The 15,629-nt window shown below is 45.8% G+C and overlaps 1 protein-coding gene across 1 annotated transcript in view; it reads right to left on the bottom strand.

Moving 5' to 3' along the window:
• Positions 1 to 919: 919 nt before the first annotated feature.
• kcnq4 (potassium voltage-gated channel subfamily Q member 4) overlaps positions 920 to 15,629 on the bottom strand; it is a gene marked incomplete at both ends in the record, with an annotated part of 104,402 nt that continues 89,692 nt past the window's right edge. The window contains 12 exons of the mRNA XM_084154524.1: positions 920 to 1,123; positions 1,644 to 1,788; positions 1,942 to 2,073; positions 7,141 to 7,240; positions 9,159 to 9,385; positions 11,158 to 11,217; positions 12,284 to 12,304; positions 12,845 to 12,970; positions 14,322 to 14,410; positions 14,549 to 14,644; positions 14,757 to 14,867; positions 15,058 to 15,183. Of these exons, the coding sequence (XP_084010650.1) occupies positions 920 to 1,123; positions 1,644 to 1,788; positions 1,942 to 2,073; positions 7,141 to 7,240; positions 9,159 to 9,385; positions 11,158 to 11,217; positions 12,284 to 12,304; positions 12,845 to 12,970; positions 14,322 to 14,410; positions 14,549 to 14,644; positions 14,757 to 14,867; positions 15,058 to 15,183 (1,437 nt within the window). The remainder of the gene's footprint in view (positions 1,124 to 1,643; positions 1,789 to 1,941; positions 2,074 to 7,140; positions 7,241 to 9,158; positions 9,386 to 11,157; positions 11,218 to 12,283; positions 12,305 to 12,844; positions 12,971 to 14,321; positions 14,411 to 14,548; positions 14,645 to 14,756; positions 14,868 to 15,057; positions 15,184 to 15,629) is intronic.

The raw sequence follows: 15,629 nt of genomic DNA, 5'->3' as shown, positions 1-15,629 counted from the left end.
TGTTCTACTCTGCTAGCCAGCACCTCTCCTAAACAGGTGTTCTACTCCGCTAGCCAGCACCTCTCCTAAACAGGTGTTCTACTCCGTTACCCAGCACCTCTCCTAAACAGGTGTTCTAATCCGCTAGCCAGCACCTCTCCTAAACAGGTGTTCTACTCCGCTAGCCAGCACCTCTCCTAAACAGGTGTTCTACTCCGCTAGCCAGCACCTCTCCTAAACAGGTGTTCTACTCTGCTAGCCAGCACCTCTCCTAAACAGGTGTGCGTTTCTTTCGCCTCCAGATTGACCGAAGCATTGGAGTCAACATGGGCCAGCATCCCTGTGGAACACTTTCGACACCTTGTAGTCCATTGGCCTGTTGGAAACTACAACTCCCTACTACATCGCACAGTTTGGGCAATCTGATTCATCTCTAGAGAAACTACATAATGTGCACATTGAGCTCACTGAAAAAAACTGAACTAAATGGAATTCAAATAATTGAACCGACGCTGATGAGAAATAACCACCATTTCGGTTAATCGCTCAGCACTACAATAGAGAGAGGATAGTATGATGAATCCTCCACTAGTGGTGGCTCTAACATTTGGAGCAGAGGATTTTAAAGATGTGGAGGGAGGAAGGATTTTGAAGACCAGTCTAAACTAAGAAGTGTGGGTTCTAAGGTGTGGAGTGTGAATTCCTAGGGAGAGGATTCTATGTTAGGAATCAAATTGGTTTGGTGATCAGTGGAAAGGTCAATGGTTACAACTTCAAAGAGATATGTGCATAGAGGGTTGCTCCGGGGGTGCTGCTACAGTCCAGTATGGTGACATGACATCTCAGGACATAAATACATTGAGGTGAGGGTCTAGCGGTGGGCCCAGTTCATACCCGCCCCAGCCCCAGCCTCAGCCCCAGTCAGTGAGTACACTACCAGTCACTCCATATTGCTGGAATCTGAGTGGGAGATGTTGAGTGTGTTGGCAGAGGGGAAGAGGTCGCGGTGGTCCGTGGGGCTGTGGTAGTCTGACGTCAGGTCTGGTTCTAACAGGGAGGACAGGGTGAAGTTGGACGAGCCTTTCTTCAGACACTGTGTGTAGAAGTTAAGAAGGAGGTCCAGCTTGTTCTCTATCGACTGCACCTGTACACACCGACGAAACAACAAGATAAAAACGCTATACAAGAATCACAAGATAAACGTAAGTCACAAAAATGTAATGTTCAACTATGTTATTAGTACTAGCTATGTTTTGTACTAATATACACAATGGAATAATAAGGTCAGATAGACTGTAAAAATAAAAACGTCTATCATTTACCTGGTATTTTCTAACAAACTATATGAAAAGGTCATTACATAGTAATTACCAAAGAATGACCTAAATAATTAATCACCAGGCAAATACCATTTGAAACAGGTCTGTAATGTAAATGAAGTGTTTCCCACCCACCTTCACTCAGAAGTATACTGTCTAAGCACCTGAGCGATCACGCAGTCACATCACCCCTATATTACATTGGGTTAATATTCTATCATGAAAGCCATGCATTGATAATCAGGGTTTTTCCTGCCTCAAAATGGGGCTTAGGTGGTGGGTGTGGCAGAAGGCGTGCGTTAACATGATGATGAGCTGAGGTCCTACCGTACTGGAGCTCTGTACCTGTTTCTCCACCTTAATGACCCGTCCCATCATACTGAGCTCGTCCATAAGGTCCAGTTCTGGAGGGGTCTTCTCTCCCTTCTCACTCCTCACCTTCTTATTATCCGGCTGGTAGGACGATCCTCGACCCACTATCTGATCCACTCTGGGGAGGACCAGGACAACACACAACAATCAACAACCATCTATCAAAATGGTTCATTTACTGGTGGTATGGTTAGTACTGGTGATGGAGTGTGTGGGGTATGAATCCACTGTGTTTCCAACTGTTGTAGGCTGTGTATGTATGTGTGTGTACCTGGTTTGTAGACTCTTGATCCTCCCCAGCATGTCCAGGTGTCCAGCAGAGTACTGCTCTATGACGTCCTTCACGTCGTACGGACGCAGAGTCTCCTTAAACTTCCTCTTGGCCACCAGGAACTTCAGAATCCTACACACACACACACACACACACACACACAAACATTAGTAGAAATCTACTAGAATGTGTCGCCAGTGTGTGCCTCACACTGCAGAAAGAAACCTGTGAATACTGCAAAAGCGTTTAACCATGAAACGAGTCCTGTGCTTCATCAGTGTAACTACATAGGTGTGATTAAGTGGGATTTACAGTCAAAGTGACCTTACCAATATCATTCACAAATAGCCTCATAAAAGGAAACCACTGGAGAGTACCACAGGGATTCCTCTTTGTTGTGACCTTTGACAATGACATTGCTCTTGTATTACCAATGAGAAACATAGAGCCATGTATAGAATACTTACTGTATACATATCTCTAATCGACAACCTTGTGACACACTCGGTTTTCTGAACACCCTGGCCCTTTGCTAAGTCAGCTATTAGTGCTCTCTCTCTAACACACACACACACACCACAAGAGGTTGACCCCTGTGTGTGTCTAGTCTAACCCCTCTCCTCTCAGTGAGACAGCTGTGTGTGTGTGTGTGGTGGGGGGGGGGGGGGGGGGACAGCACAGGCAGAGACAGATGCTCAGACTCCCCAGTGCACAAAGCTAATCTTATTCACATCCTCCCTCCACCAATAGTTGCCCTTTCCTAGAGAGAAGTAAAGGGTGCGTTGTGGCTGAAGAGTGTTGACCAAGCACATCCTGTACAATAGTGTCAAGGCCAACAACAGTACTGCTTTGGGCAGAGTTTTGTCTGCTTGTCACACTATAGGAGAGACTGAGAGTAGAAGCGGCTGGCTGTACTACTCCCCCCCCCCCTCGCCCGGATCCTAAGGTGCTGGCTCGGCAGAATACAGGAAACTCCAAATGTTAGCATCGCAAAACAGAAGCACTTTAACCGGTCATCCCACACCGTGATGGATTGCTCTGTGAGTTGGAGTGGGTAGAGAGTGGAAGGGGGGCAAGGCGGGTGAGGAGGGGGGCTGTTTTATGAGGAAACCCTATCTCTCACACACAGACCGGCTAAGGCCGCTTTAATGTCAGCGTGTTGGTGAAACACACACACACACCACATCACAGCCCTGTGGCACACACAGGAAGGAGGAAGGGTGTAACGTGGCGACTGAACAGCTTGCATGTGCAACGGCAGTTTAGTGCTGTGTGCTGCAACTCTAGAGTTATGATGGCAGACACATAAACTCTCTCTCCATCTCTCTTTCCCTCTCTCTTTCCCTCTCTCTTCTGTTCTTCAGCAGAAGGGGAAACGTAGGAAAAGAGGGGTGGTGGTCGACACCCTTCCTCCCTCCTTCCTTCCTTCCTCACACAGCACTCGTGATGCATTGTTGATGACTTGGGATGGATTTTTGCAGGGTGTATTTTTTAAATTTGCAGGTAGAAGCATATTTTTTTCTGCCAGGGCTGGTCTCAGGTGTGGATTAAAGAAAGGGTAAGGAACAGTAGAAAGGAATGAAAAAGAAAAATAATGAAAGGGGTTTTTCAAAGTGCTGAGTCTCTCTTGATCGCGTGTTATGGTTATATTAATACATGGTCAGCCTGAAGTATGCCCCTATTACTACCTGCTACCTGGCATAGGGGCATAGTTGGCACTATATCATTATCTACAGGTGGGGAAATGGAGAAGCACTTTAGATAGCATCGGTACCGAAAAGTTGAGATCTGTACCAAATATATGCAAGTCAGCACTGAATATGCAAGTCAGCATTCTGTCATTAAAACACTATGTTGGTGTTTCCTTTATTTTGGCAGTTATGTGTAAATAAATAATTGTAACAATGGGAAAAACTATTAGCATATTATTCAGTAACTACTCACAAAGCCACAACAGTTCAGTATGTCCTACCTGGCTGATTCTGTTGGTATCTTTGTAAGGTAATAACGTTTACGCTTTCATGTGCAAGCATGGTACTAACTAGGGCCCACCCTCAAATGAATCCAGTCCCAATCCACTCTCCCTTTCATACAGTACAAACACATGCACTCACATAACCCCTCACACCTACAGCATACTATACTACACACAGTGTATACATGGAAACACAAACAGTCTGACGCAATATGAAAGATGCTGTGTGTCTGTATGGTTGAATGAGGTAGTGATTCAGTATAATATACCCTAGGGACCAGGTAGTGATTCAATATAATATACCCTAGGGACCAGGTAGTGATTCAGTATAATATACCATAGGGACCAGGTAGTGATTCAGTATAATATACCCTAGGGACCAGGTAGTGATTCAGTATAATATACCCTAGGGACCAGGTAGTGATTCAGTATAATATACCATAGGGACCAGGTAGTGATTCAGTATAATATACCATAGGGACCAGGTAGTGATTCAGTATAATATACCATAGGGACCAGGTAGTGATTCAGTATAATATACCATAGGGACCAGGTAGTGATTCAGTATAATATACCATAGGGACCAGGTAGTGATTCAGTATAATATACCCTAGGGACCAGGTAGTGATTCAGTATAATATACCCTAGGGACCAGGTAGTGATTCAGTATAATATACCATAGGGACCAGGTAGTGATTCAGTATAATATACCCTAGGGACATGTTAGTGATTCAATATAATCCACTCACACCAAATCCCCACAGACCAACCTACCTGCCTCACTGACAGATGTTTGCTGGCAATAGTTTTTTCTGCCTCCCTCAGTGGAAAACGTGTGTGTGTGTATGCGTGTCTGTGAATGCACCAGTGTGCGTGTGTGCGTGTGTGTGTGTGTGTGTGTGTGTGTGTGTGTAGAGGGATATAGGTAGTCCTCCAGGATATTGACATGCTTAAACACAGAGCCTGTTATTTAGTGTGTAGCTTTGCTCTGTGTTTCTCTCATTCCCTCACACCATTCTTTCCTTGATTCCTTATTCCTTCACACTGGGCACAGACGTCAATTCAACGTCTATTCCACATTGGTTCACCGTAATTTCATTGAAATTCAACCAGTGTGTGTCCAGTGGGTTATAGTTTTTCTAATATAGTTTTCTCATGGGCATAGAAAGGCGTTTATCCTTCAGCATACACACTACACTCTGCTTTTAACCCTTTACACTCGTGGGAATTGGCCTACATGGATAGGGCTACAGTGAAATTTATTTTACAGAAGAAATATAAAAAGCATAAGCATGGTAGCAATTGAAAGAGAACAGTTTGGAGATTATGGGGAAATTAACTAGAGAGGACTGACTGGTGTCTCCAAGTGGCCACACACCTCTCTAAAGTGTGCACAGTTCCTAAATCATTTCTATGAACTTTTATGACTGAAAGTCTTCAACTATAAGGTGCTTTTTTGAGCTCTCCTAGCTGTGCCGTTGGGGAACTACAGATCGTCATTTTGGTGAGCATAAAAATGAGTGTGTGTGTATTCAGGTGCATGTTCCGTTGCAAAGTTTCTTCACAACAGACAAACATAGGCTCAACCCAGGGTATGACGCCATGTCATCTTGTAACTGTACATCAAATATAGTGATCATAAACGTTGTACACTGTATATGACATGAGTTTTATGCTATGGAAATGTGAAGTGCCCATTTGGACTCACGGGTGTTTGCTTGTATGACATCAAAGCAGTATTTATTATAATCCTCAACGTCTAATCTTTCAAAATACATCCTCTTAATTTACAGCATTTCCCTCACTCAGACAACTAAACATTTGCAAAAGTTGTCCAATTAGTGGGAGTGATGGTGGCAACTTCTTGTCGCGTGCTGTGCTCAAGTTCAGAAATGTACAGTGTATCACTAACATGGATCCACGGTCACCTGGCATCCAGCACCTGACTGACTGACGTGACAGACAAGGTCAGAGCCAGGAACCAGGTAGACTAGAGAAGATTTCAGGTAGACTAGAGAAGTATTCAGGTAGACTAGAGAAGTATTCAGGAAGACTAGAGAAGTATTCCAGTAGACTAGAGAAGTATTCAGGTAGACTAGAGAAGTATTCAGGTAGACGAGAGAAGTATTCAGGTAGACGAGAGAAGCCACATCCCTGATTGGCAGATGAGTGGCAACCCTGATTAGAACCTGTGTTCCCTATAAATGCTGTTTTCAATTAAAATGAGTTGTACCAGCACACTGAAGAAGGCTGTAAAGCCAAAATGTTTGTGTATGCTATCTCTGATGCAGTGAGATTATTATTTATTTTTAAATCAAAAATATGAAGTAAGCTTTATGCAAAAAAATTTGAGTGAGGACACATCACAATTTTGCTGATCAGAGCTGGGAACCCGGCGTGCGGCAGGAAGGCTCAGTTACCATGCTAAACTGGACGTTTCCCTACCGTCAGCTGAAACTGCAAACGGCCAGAGCCCACTGGAGGAGCTGGGCATTCATCTTACTACAGCCACAATTACAGTAAGTACTGTAGACCCAAGTACTGTGGCGACTTGAGGACCAGAGAGGAGACAGGTGACCTGGTTCCACAGGTAGGGGTGCTGTGGGCCAGTATGTACCCTGTGGGTACAGGTAGGGGTGCTGTGGGCTAGTAGGTAACCTGTGGGTACAGGCAGGGGTGCTGTGGGCCAGTAGGTACCTTGTGGGTACAAGTAGGGGTGCTGTGGGCCAGTAGGTAACCTGTGGGTACAGGTAGGGGTGCTGTGGGCCAGTAGGTAACCTGTGGGTACAGGTAGGGGTGGTGTGGGCCAGTAGGTAACCTGTGGGTACAGGTAGGGGTGCTGTGGGGCAGTAGGTAACCTGTGGGTACAGGTAGGGGTGCTGTGGGCCAGTATGTGCCCTGTGGGTACAGGTAGGGGTGCTGTGGGCCGGTAGGTACCCTGTGGGTACAGGCAGGGGTGCTGTGGGCCAGTAGATACCCTGTGGGTACAGGTAGGGGTGCTGTGGGCCAGTAGATACCCTGTGGGTACAAATAGGGGTGCTGTGGGCCAGTAGGTACCCTGTGGGTACAGGTAGGGGTGCTGTGGGCCAGTAGATACCCTGTGGGTACAAATAGGGGTGCTGTGGGCCAGTAGGTACCCTGTGGGTACAGGTAAGGGTTCTGTGAACCAGTAGATACCCTGTGGGTACAGGTAGGGGTGCTGTGAGAGAGGTTGTATGACTCACCTGACAGCCCGTATCAAGGTCTTCACTGCTGGGATCACTTCCTCCATGGCCACATCACAATATGGTTTGTCCTCAACACTGTCCTCCCCTACTCCTTCCACTGGGGACAGGACAGCAACAGGGGACAGGGCAACAACAGGGGACAGGGCAACAACAGGGGACAGGGCAACAACAGGGGACAGGGCAGCAACAGGGGACAGGGCAGCAACAGGGGACAGGGCAGCAACAGGGGACAGGGCAGCAACAGGGGACAGGGCAACAACAGGGGACAGGGCAACAACAGGGGACAGGGCAACAACAGGGGACAGGGCAGCAACAGGGGACAGGGCAACAACAGGGGACAGGGCAGCAACAGGGGACAGGGCAACAACAGGGGACAGGGCAACAACAGGGGACAGGGCAACAACAGGGGACAGGGCAACAACAGGGGACAGGGCAACAACAGGGGACAGGGCAACAACAGGGTGAGAGTGTGTGCGCACAAATTAGTATTTTATAGACGGTACAAGTATATACATGAGAGAGACCGTGCCTGTGAGAATGTGCCTATGTACTGTATATACAGTGGGGTCTGAAATGATTGACACCCTTGATAAAGATTAGCAAAAATTACTATAAAATAAATATTTAAAATACTGAGCTTTATTGTTTGCTAATTATATTATTTTATACTAATACAATTGCTCTGAGAAATACATTTTGTAAAACTAAAAAAAAGTAGAGGTCAACATTATTGACACCCCTGTTTTCAATACCTTTCAATACCTCACCTTGCGAGGATAACAGCACGGATACTTTTTCTAAAATGTTTTATGAGATTGGAGAACACATTGGGAGGGATCTTAGACTATTCCTCCATACAGAATCCTTCCAGATCCTTGATATCCTTTGTCTGCGCTTAATGACTGCCCTCTTCAATTCAAAGCACAGGTTTTCCTGTGGTCCTCTGTAGCTCAGCTGGTAGAGCACGGCGCTTGTAACGCCAAGGTAGTGGGTTCGATCCCCGGGACCACCCATACACACAAAAAAAAATTATGCACGCACAACTGTAAATCGCTTTGGATAAAAGCGTCTGCTAAATGGCATATTATTCAATGGGTTTCAAGTCTGGAGGCTGAGATGGCCATTTCAAAATGTTGATTTTGTGGCCAATTTCTTTGTGGATTTTGATGTGTGCTTGGGGTTGTCTTGCTGGAAGATCCACTTGTGGCCAAGTTTCAGCCTCCTGGCAGAGGCAACCATGTTTTTGGGTAAAATGTCCTGGTACTGGGTAAAGTTCATGATGATGCGGTTGACCTTAACAAAGGCCCTAGGACCAGTAGAAGCAAAATAGCCCCATAACATCAAAGATCCATCACCATATTTTACAGTAGGTACGGGGTTATTTTCTGCTCATGCATTCTCATTTCGATGCCAAACCGACCACTGGTATGCGTGGCCAAAGAGTTCTATTTTCATGTCATCTGACCAAAGCACCTGGTTCCAATCCAAGTGCCAATGCTGTTCAGCAAATTCCAGGCATTTACATTTGTTGGATGACATGAAAATAGAGCTCTTAGGCCACGCACACCAGTGGTTGTGCAAGTGGATCTTCCAGCAAGACACTAACCCCAAGAGCACATCAAAATCCACAAAGAAATGGTTAATTGGCCACAAAATCAACAATTTGCAATGGCCATCTCCGTCTCCGGACTTGAAACCCATTGAAAACCTGTGGTTTATATTGAAGAGGGCTGTCCATAAGCTCAGACTAAGGATATCAGTGCCTTTATCCTTGCAAGGTATTGAAAACAGGGGTATCAATTTTGACCCCTACCCTTTTGAGAAAAAAAGTACTGCTTGTTAAACTAAATCTCTTTGTCTAAGCAGTTGTATTTGTCTAAAATAATTGAATTTCCCAAATTTTTCATAGACATTTTTTGCTCATCTTTATCAAGGGGGTGTCAATCATTTCAGACCCCGCTGTATGTGTATATACTGTATATATGCATGCGCGTGAGAGTGAGTAAAGTTCCCACCGTCTGCAGGAGGTCTGGGTTTGAGTCGTAGGGAGGTGCGGAACCGCGTGCGGTCGTTGAAGCTCCAGCTCTTCTGCACCTTCCCGGGACTGGTGGCTTCTGGTACGTTCTCCGTGCTGGGCGACTGGCGGAAACTCGTCCCGGGAGGCAGAGGGGATGCCTTGTTCCGGATCGCCTGGGACGAACGAGAGTTGTTCATCCGCATCCGGTCTCGGAATCCTATTTTGCTGCTGCTGGAACAATGAAGGAACAATTAACCTGTATAACATCTTTATTGAATGAATTACCACTATTATCTGTCACTTAGCACATCCTTAGAGTTCGGTTGTGTGATTTTCCTCATTGACTATAGGTCCATAGTGTCCAGTGGATGATCCAGTTGTTTTAGACCCTGAGTTTAGCCAATCAACAGAGGAGCAGTCCCAGGTAGCTAGAATATGTTAGCTAGCAGGTACAGACAGCAGTACACTAGATACTGTAGTTACTGACTACCATTAAACATTAAAACAGTCTCACAGAGCTGAGTCAGTGACCAACAAAGCAGACAGAGAGAACAACAGAGACAGACAGACAGACTGGGAGATTACAGACAGAAAGACAGACAGACTGGGAGATTACAGACAGAAAGACAGACAGACTGGGAGATTACAGAAGTGATGGAGAGACAGACAGACAGACAGACAGACAGACAGACAGACAGACAGAATTACTTACATACTGACTGGTTGACTGACTGGCTGGCTGACTGACTGGTTGGGGGGGGGGGGGGGTAACACAATGCGCCATTAACTCCTAGGTGCCATTTGGGACGTACACTCTGACATGTTAAAGTCACAAAGAATTTCCAATGTCACACATCAGAGAACGATTAGAAACGTTGTTGTTTACTCCTGTAGTTTACGCCGATATACTCCTTGTTTGTGTGCTGGCCTGCCATTTAAATTAATATTTAAATAGCTGAAGGAGCATTAGGGGAAATAGCATTTCATATGTTGGAGCTGAAATGCTCAGGTTGACTTAGAAGGGGAGGGTGGACAGAGTAAGTAAAAGGTTGAATTACTGTTAGCCCTTTGGTGGGGAAGTAAATAAGTGAGGCTGAATACAGCTGAATCCACCAAAGACATGCATGGTATACTGAGCAAGTATAAGATAAACGTTTTAGCAGACGAAAGGGAAAACTCTATTAGGGAAATGATTCTGCATGGGTTTTTATTAAGTGGATAAGATTTGCAAATGTACATTTACACGCATGTGATTGCATTGTATGGAGGACTATTCAAATCCTCTCTCCAGAAATGACTACAGAGCAGAATTAATCAAAGAAAGCATGCATGAAAAATGTGCACAACAATTAACGGTCATGCAGCATGCGTGACCTTCCAAATATTTGACCTTTTCATTTAAACAAAAGATTTGGAACAACCTTCTGTCCAAAATATCAAATATGTTATAAAAAAAATTGTAAGAGTGTGAGAGAAGACCAATGCTGACATTAGATCCACATAAACCATTAAACATTCCTAAGAATTCCTTTGTTCTCCAATAAACAACGCATGGTTTATTGTGTCCTCCAGTTCACTAAAAACAATGCAAAACCAGGCAAGACAACTGGTAATAGTTAACAGAGTTGTCCTCTGAACAGAACACCCCATCATTCTCTCACACAGTAAAAGCTCAGTCAAAGATTTCTACACCAGAGCAGTGTGTTTCCTATTCTCAAAGATAAATTACAAAATGTGAATATCAGTGCAATTTATGTCAAATATACCAAATGTCAGCCATTTCTAGCCTGAGTACCATCGGCAATGGCAAGTGTCTTCACACAATGCTCAATGAAGAGACTAAAACCACCTTCTTACTCAAAGGAGAACATTTACAGAGACACACACACACTGCACTGGGCCAGAAGGCTTTGGGACCCTCAGGCAAAGTGAGAAAGGTGGATGGGGGGGTGGGGGGTGCTGACATGCCCCGTGCACAGGCTTGTCACCGTGGATACCTCTGCTGCTTGCGGCCAGCGTGAATCCGGAAGAGACCCCGCTTTTTAGAAACGAGCTGACTGAGGAGACACACAAGGCAGAGGGAGATAGGGTGAGGAAGAGGAGGAGAAGAGGAAGAGGAAGAGAGAGGAGAGGCTGGGTGAGGGTTGCAGAGGAGAAGAAGAGGAGGAGAGGAGAAGAGGAGGAAAGGAAGAGAGGAGGTGAGGAAGATGAGGAAAGGAGGTGAGGAAAAGGAGAAGAGGAGAAGAGAGAGGAGAGGAGGAGAGGTGAGAGGAGGAGAGGTGAGAGGAGGAGAGGAGGAGAGGTGAGAGGCAGAGAGGTGAGAGGAGGAGAGGAGAGAGGTGAGGAAGAGGAGAAGAGAGGTGTACGGAGGTAGTGAGATCATGAAGGTGAAGAAGGGAGGTGAAGAAAAAGAGAGGACAGGGTGAGGTGGAGTGGTGTAAAGTGGAGCCCATTACTGCCTCTCAACAGTCTAAAATGGCTTCCTTTCCTAGTCTCCTTTCATGCTGAAGGATTGCCAAGTGAAAGCATGTGTCCCTGTTGGCCCCCACCATATTGCTTTCCTCTACACTACCTTTGGTTTCAGACCAGAGTAGACGAAGGAAAGGATGCAAAGAAAGCTAGCCACGTCAATTTATTGAGAAGCACCCCATTGAGGAGGGAGGTAAGGAGTAGGGATGGGTGAACGGAGTGTGTTGAGTTGGGGATGTAGTGTAGGCAGCCAGAGCGCATGCAGAGGAAGCAGTTCAGTTGAGTATGTCCATGACTAGACTGCAGCCACCTTTCCAGAATGTCTAAGTAATTAGCTCCACACCTATCCATTGTCTTCTTGACTTGGGAGGCACACTGCCTTCAATGTGTGTTATTAATGTATTTATGTACATGCAGTACTATTTAATCCACAGTATGACAAATATCACCCGGTTCATGTTGAGGAGCTACAAGACCAAACATATACCTTGGAAAACATGGCATGTTATTGTATGTATCTGTCATGCTGGGTTGTGCTCTATTGTTTTTCTATGACCATGTTGGAACCATGCCTGGACAATCAGAGGACCACTTCCTAGCTGGATTTGTCAGAGAGAATACAGAGACACACACATTCAGAAGACAAGAACAAACCTGCAAGGGACTTCTGCATTCCTGAGAACAGGGTTGAAGGAGGGATGTCATGGAAGAGAGACAGAAGATGGAAGAGAGCGAGGGAAAAAGAAAGGAGAGAGAAGATGAATGGATGAGGGTGATGGAGTTGACATGAGGATGAATCAGACGAGGAAAGTCAATGAGAGGCAGACAGAGATGCAGGTAGGGAGCAGGCGGTGCTGTTAATTACACACAGGTCTGAGATCAGTATTAGTGACAGGTGGTTAGAGACACAACAGCACATCCACATAGGAACCACAGACCAGAGAACAGCCAGCATTTCTTTCTAAACCAGTTTGAAGCTATAAGGAGTAAAAGCTGCGGTATCCTCTGGTGAACCACAGTTATTTTATCCAGTGGATTCTTTTTCAGAGGATTGATGACACAAATGATGATCAAAACAGGGCCTAATGTACTGAACAGAATACCACAATGTTGTTCAATTGTGTGTGACTGTGACTGAAGGTGACGGTTTGTTTGTGTGTGTATGTCGGGGTGTATCTATATATTGGTGGGTCGTGTGTGTTGCGTGGTGCGTACCTGTCCCCTGACAGGTAGGGGGAGCTGTAGGGCCGCAGCCCGGACAGCAGGGTGTGGTGGGAGTTGTGAAGGACCTTCTTGGCGCTACGCCGTCGCTGAAGGTGACTGAACAGTAGCGTCAGTTCTCTGACCCCACGTGCCCAAAAAAGAAAACAAATGAAAGAAAGAAACGACAAAACAACAACTCATAAAAAGGGTCAAATTAAGGGTCAAAACATTAAAAAGAGGGGGATCATTCCTATGTAATTCATCAAAATGAAGTCAGAAATATGAATGTGCCATCAACACACTTTTGCTTGTTACTGGACACAGAGCTAAGAACCAAAAAAGCACAAGTCATGAAAGTCCCCCTCTTTTTAAACAAAACGAAATTAGTTAAATTAATATGTAAATAGGAGAACACAATCTTAAGAAACAAACAATGGTGGTATTCGCATTTTGGAGGCTTGGAGGAACGTGTAGTAACTTAAAAAGAGAGAATGAAAATGTATGAAAGTGCAACCCACCATTTTAGATCAGGAGGATAGAATGTATGAAAGTGCAGCCCACCATTTTAGATCAGGAGGATAGAATGTATGAAAGTGCAGCCCACCATTTTAGCTCTAGAAAGCGTCCCGAGTTCCCGAGTTGGAATTCCGAGTTGTATGACCGTTCAAATCGAATTTTCCCAGTCAGAGCAACATTTTTCCTGAGTTCCCAGTTGTTTTGAATGCGGCATTTACTAATTCTGCTGTGATGTCAGAAAAAGTAACACTCCATTGTTTTTTAATGAAGTTTTTCTAATGGTGGATAGAATGCCCATGCCACCACTCGTAAAACCACCTCATTTGCTGGGATAGTGCTCATCTTTGTACATGTGTGCATCGGTGGAGGCTGCTGAGGGGAAGATGGCTCATAATAATGGCTGGTACAGAGTAAATGGAATGGCATCAAACCATGTGTTTGGTGTATTTGATACCATTCCACTAATTCCGCTCCAGTCATTACCACGAGCCTGTCCTCCCCAATTAAGGTGCCACCAACCTCCTGTGGTGTGCATGTTCATTTGTGTGTTTCATGTCTACCATATCTATGCATAGGTTAAATGTGTTTTTTCTCTCCTAGTTCCTATAATTCATCTGTACAGCTTCTCATAATCTCCCTACAATGCTCTCTCAATGTTCAACCGGTTGGCAGTGTCAACTGGCGTTCAAAACCACATTATTTTAGGAAAGCTGAGATACGCTTGATATTCCAAGTCACATCTACCTGTACAAACATTTTGTCCTTTTCATTTCCTGACACAATAGATAGACTAACGCGTACAGTGGGGATGGTTAAATCCATGGGTCGATCAGCAACAACACATAACCACACAACAGCAGCATTGTTGGAGAGGAGAGGAGAGGAGAGGAGAGGAGAGGAGAGGAGAGGAGAGGAGAGGAGAGGAGAGGAGAGGAGAGGAGAGGAGAGGAGAGGAGAGGAGAGGAGTACCTACCTGAAGGAAGGAAGCATGCTGTCATAGAAGTACCATGTGGCTGTCAGGTAGGAGTGCTGAGCATCAGTAGAGTACAGACGCCACGCAGCCTGGAACACATACACGTTTAGCCACAACAAAAAAAAGATCCAATCTTACAGCAAAACAGCCTGAATTTGTTGCTGGGTTCAGTTGTTAGCACCTATTCTGTCCTTTGTAAGATTGAGTGAATGCTATCTGTGGTCAACCTGTATAAGGTTGGCGGCAGGAGTCCTCCTCTTCTCAAAGTGCTTCTGTCTGTGCTGCTCCTGCACCTTCAGGGCAAAGCCTGACCCCAGGATACCCTGAGAGATGGGTTAGAGGTCAGGGGTCAGAGGGAGAGCCAGAGGTATGAGACCAACCCTGATTGGCTGGGAAGGGAACTGACAGTGATGTGGACCAATGAGAGGGACTCACGGCAGGAAGGGCGAAGAAGGACACGCCCAGGAGAGCGAAGCCGGCAGCCAGAAGTCGCCCCAACCAGGTGCGGGGTGTCTTGTCACCATAGCCGATGGTGGTGAGAGTTATCTGGGTGTAGAAACACACACACAGGGTGTGAGTAGTGGGCTTCTAGGGCGAAACATCAAAACAGAAAAGGTATTGATTTATAATGAATGCAGGGTAATAGAGAGACCTTGTTGTCTATTGGTGAGTGTTAAATCTGTAGAAAGGGCCATTTCTACCCAAGTCAGTGGGTCTGTGTGTAAGCAGTACTGACCGTTCCCCACCAGAGGGAGTCTGCGTAGGTGTTGAACTCTGTGTTGACGTCCTTCTCTGCCAGGTAGACCAGGAAGGAGGCAAAGATCAGGACCAGGAAACCAATGTACCACGCTGTGATCAGCTCCTAAGAGACAGAGAGAGTGGGGGGGAGAGAGAGGTGGAGAGAGAGAAAGAGAGTAGTGGAGAGAGAGAGAGAGAGAGAGAGAGAGAGAGAGAGAGAGAGAGAGAGAGAGAGAGAGAGAGAGAGAGAGGGGGGGGGAGATGTGGGGAGAGAGACAGAGGGGGAGAGAGAGGGGGGAGAAAGAGAGAGAGAGAGTGAGAGAGAGAGGTGGGGAGAGAGAAAGAGAGAGAGAAAGAGAGAGAGAGAGGTGGGGAGAGAGAGAGAGAGAGAGAGAGAGAGAGAGAGAGAGAGAGAGAGAGAGAGAGAGAGAGAGAGGGGGGGGGAGCAATAGAAAGGTGGGGAGAGAGAAAGAGAGAGATGAGGAGAGAGAGAGAAAGAGAGGGGAGAGAAAGAGAGTGAGAGAGACAGAGAGAGAGAGAGATATAGAGAGAGAGACAGAGAGAGAGAGA

Source organism: Coregonus lavaretus, assembly GCF_964263955.1.
Source record: "Coregonus lavaretus genome assembly, chromosome: 3".
Classification (NCBI taxonomy): Eukaryota; Metazoa; Chordata; class Actinopteri; order Salmoniformes; family Salmonidae; genus Coregonus; species Coregonus lavaretus.
The sequence above is the reverse complement of the archived record's forward strand: the minus strand, read 5'-3'. Positions and strand labels throughout refer to the sequence as shown.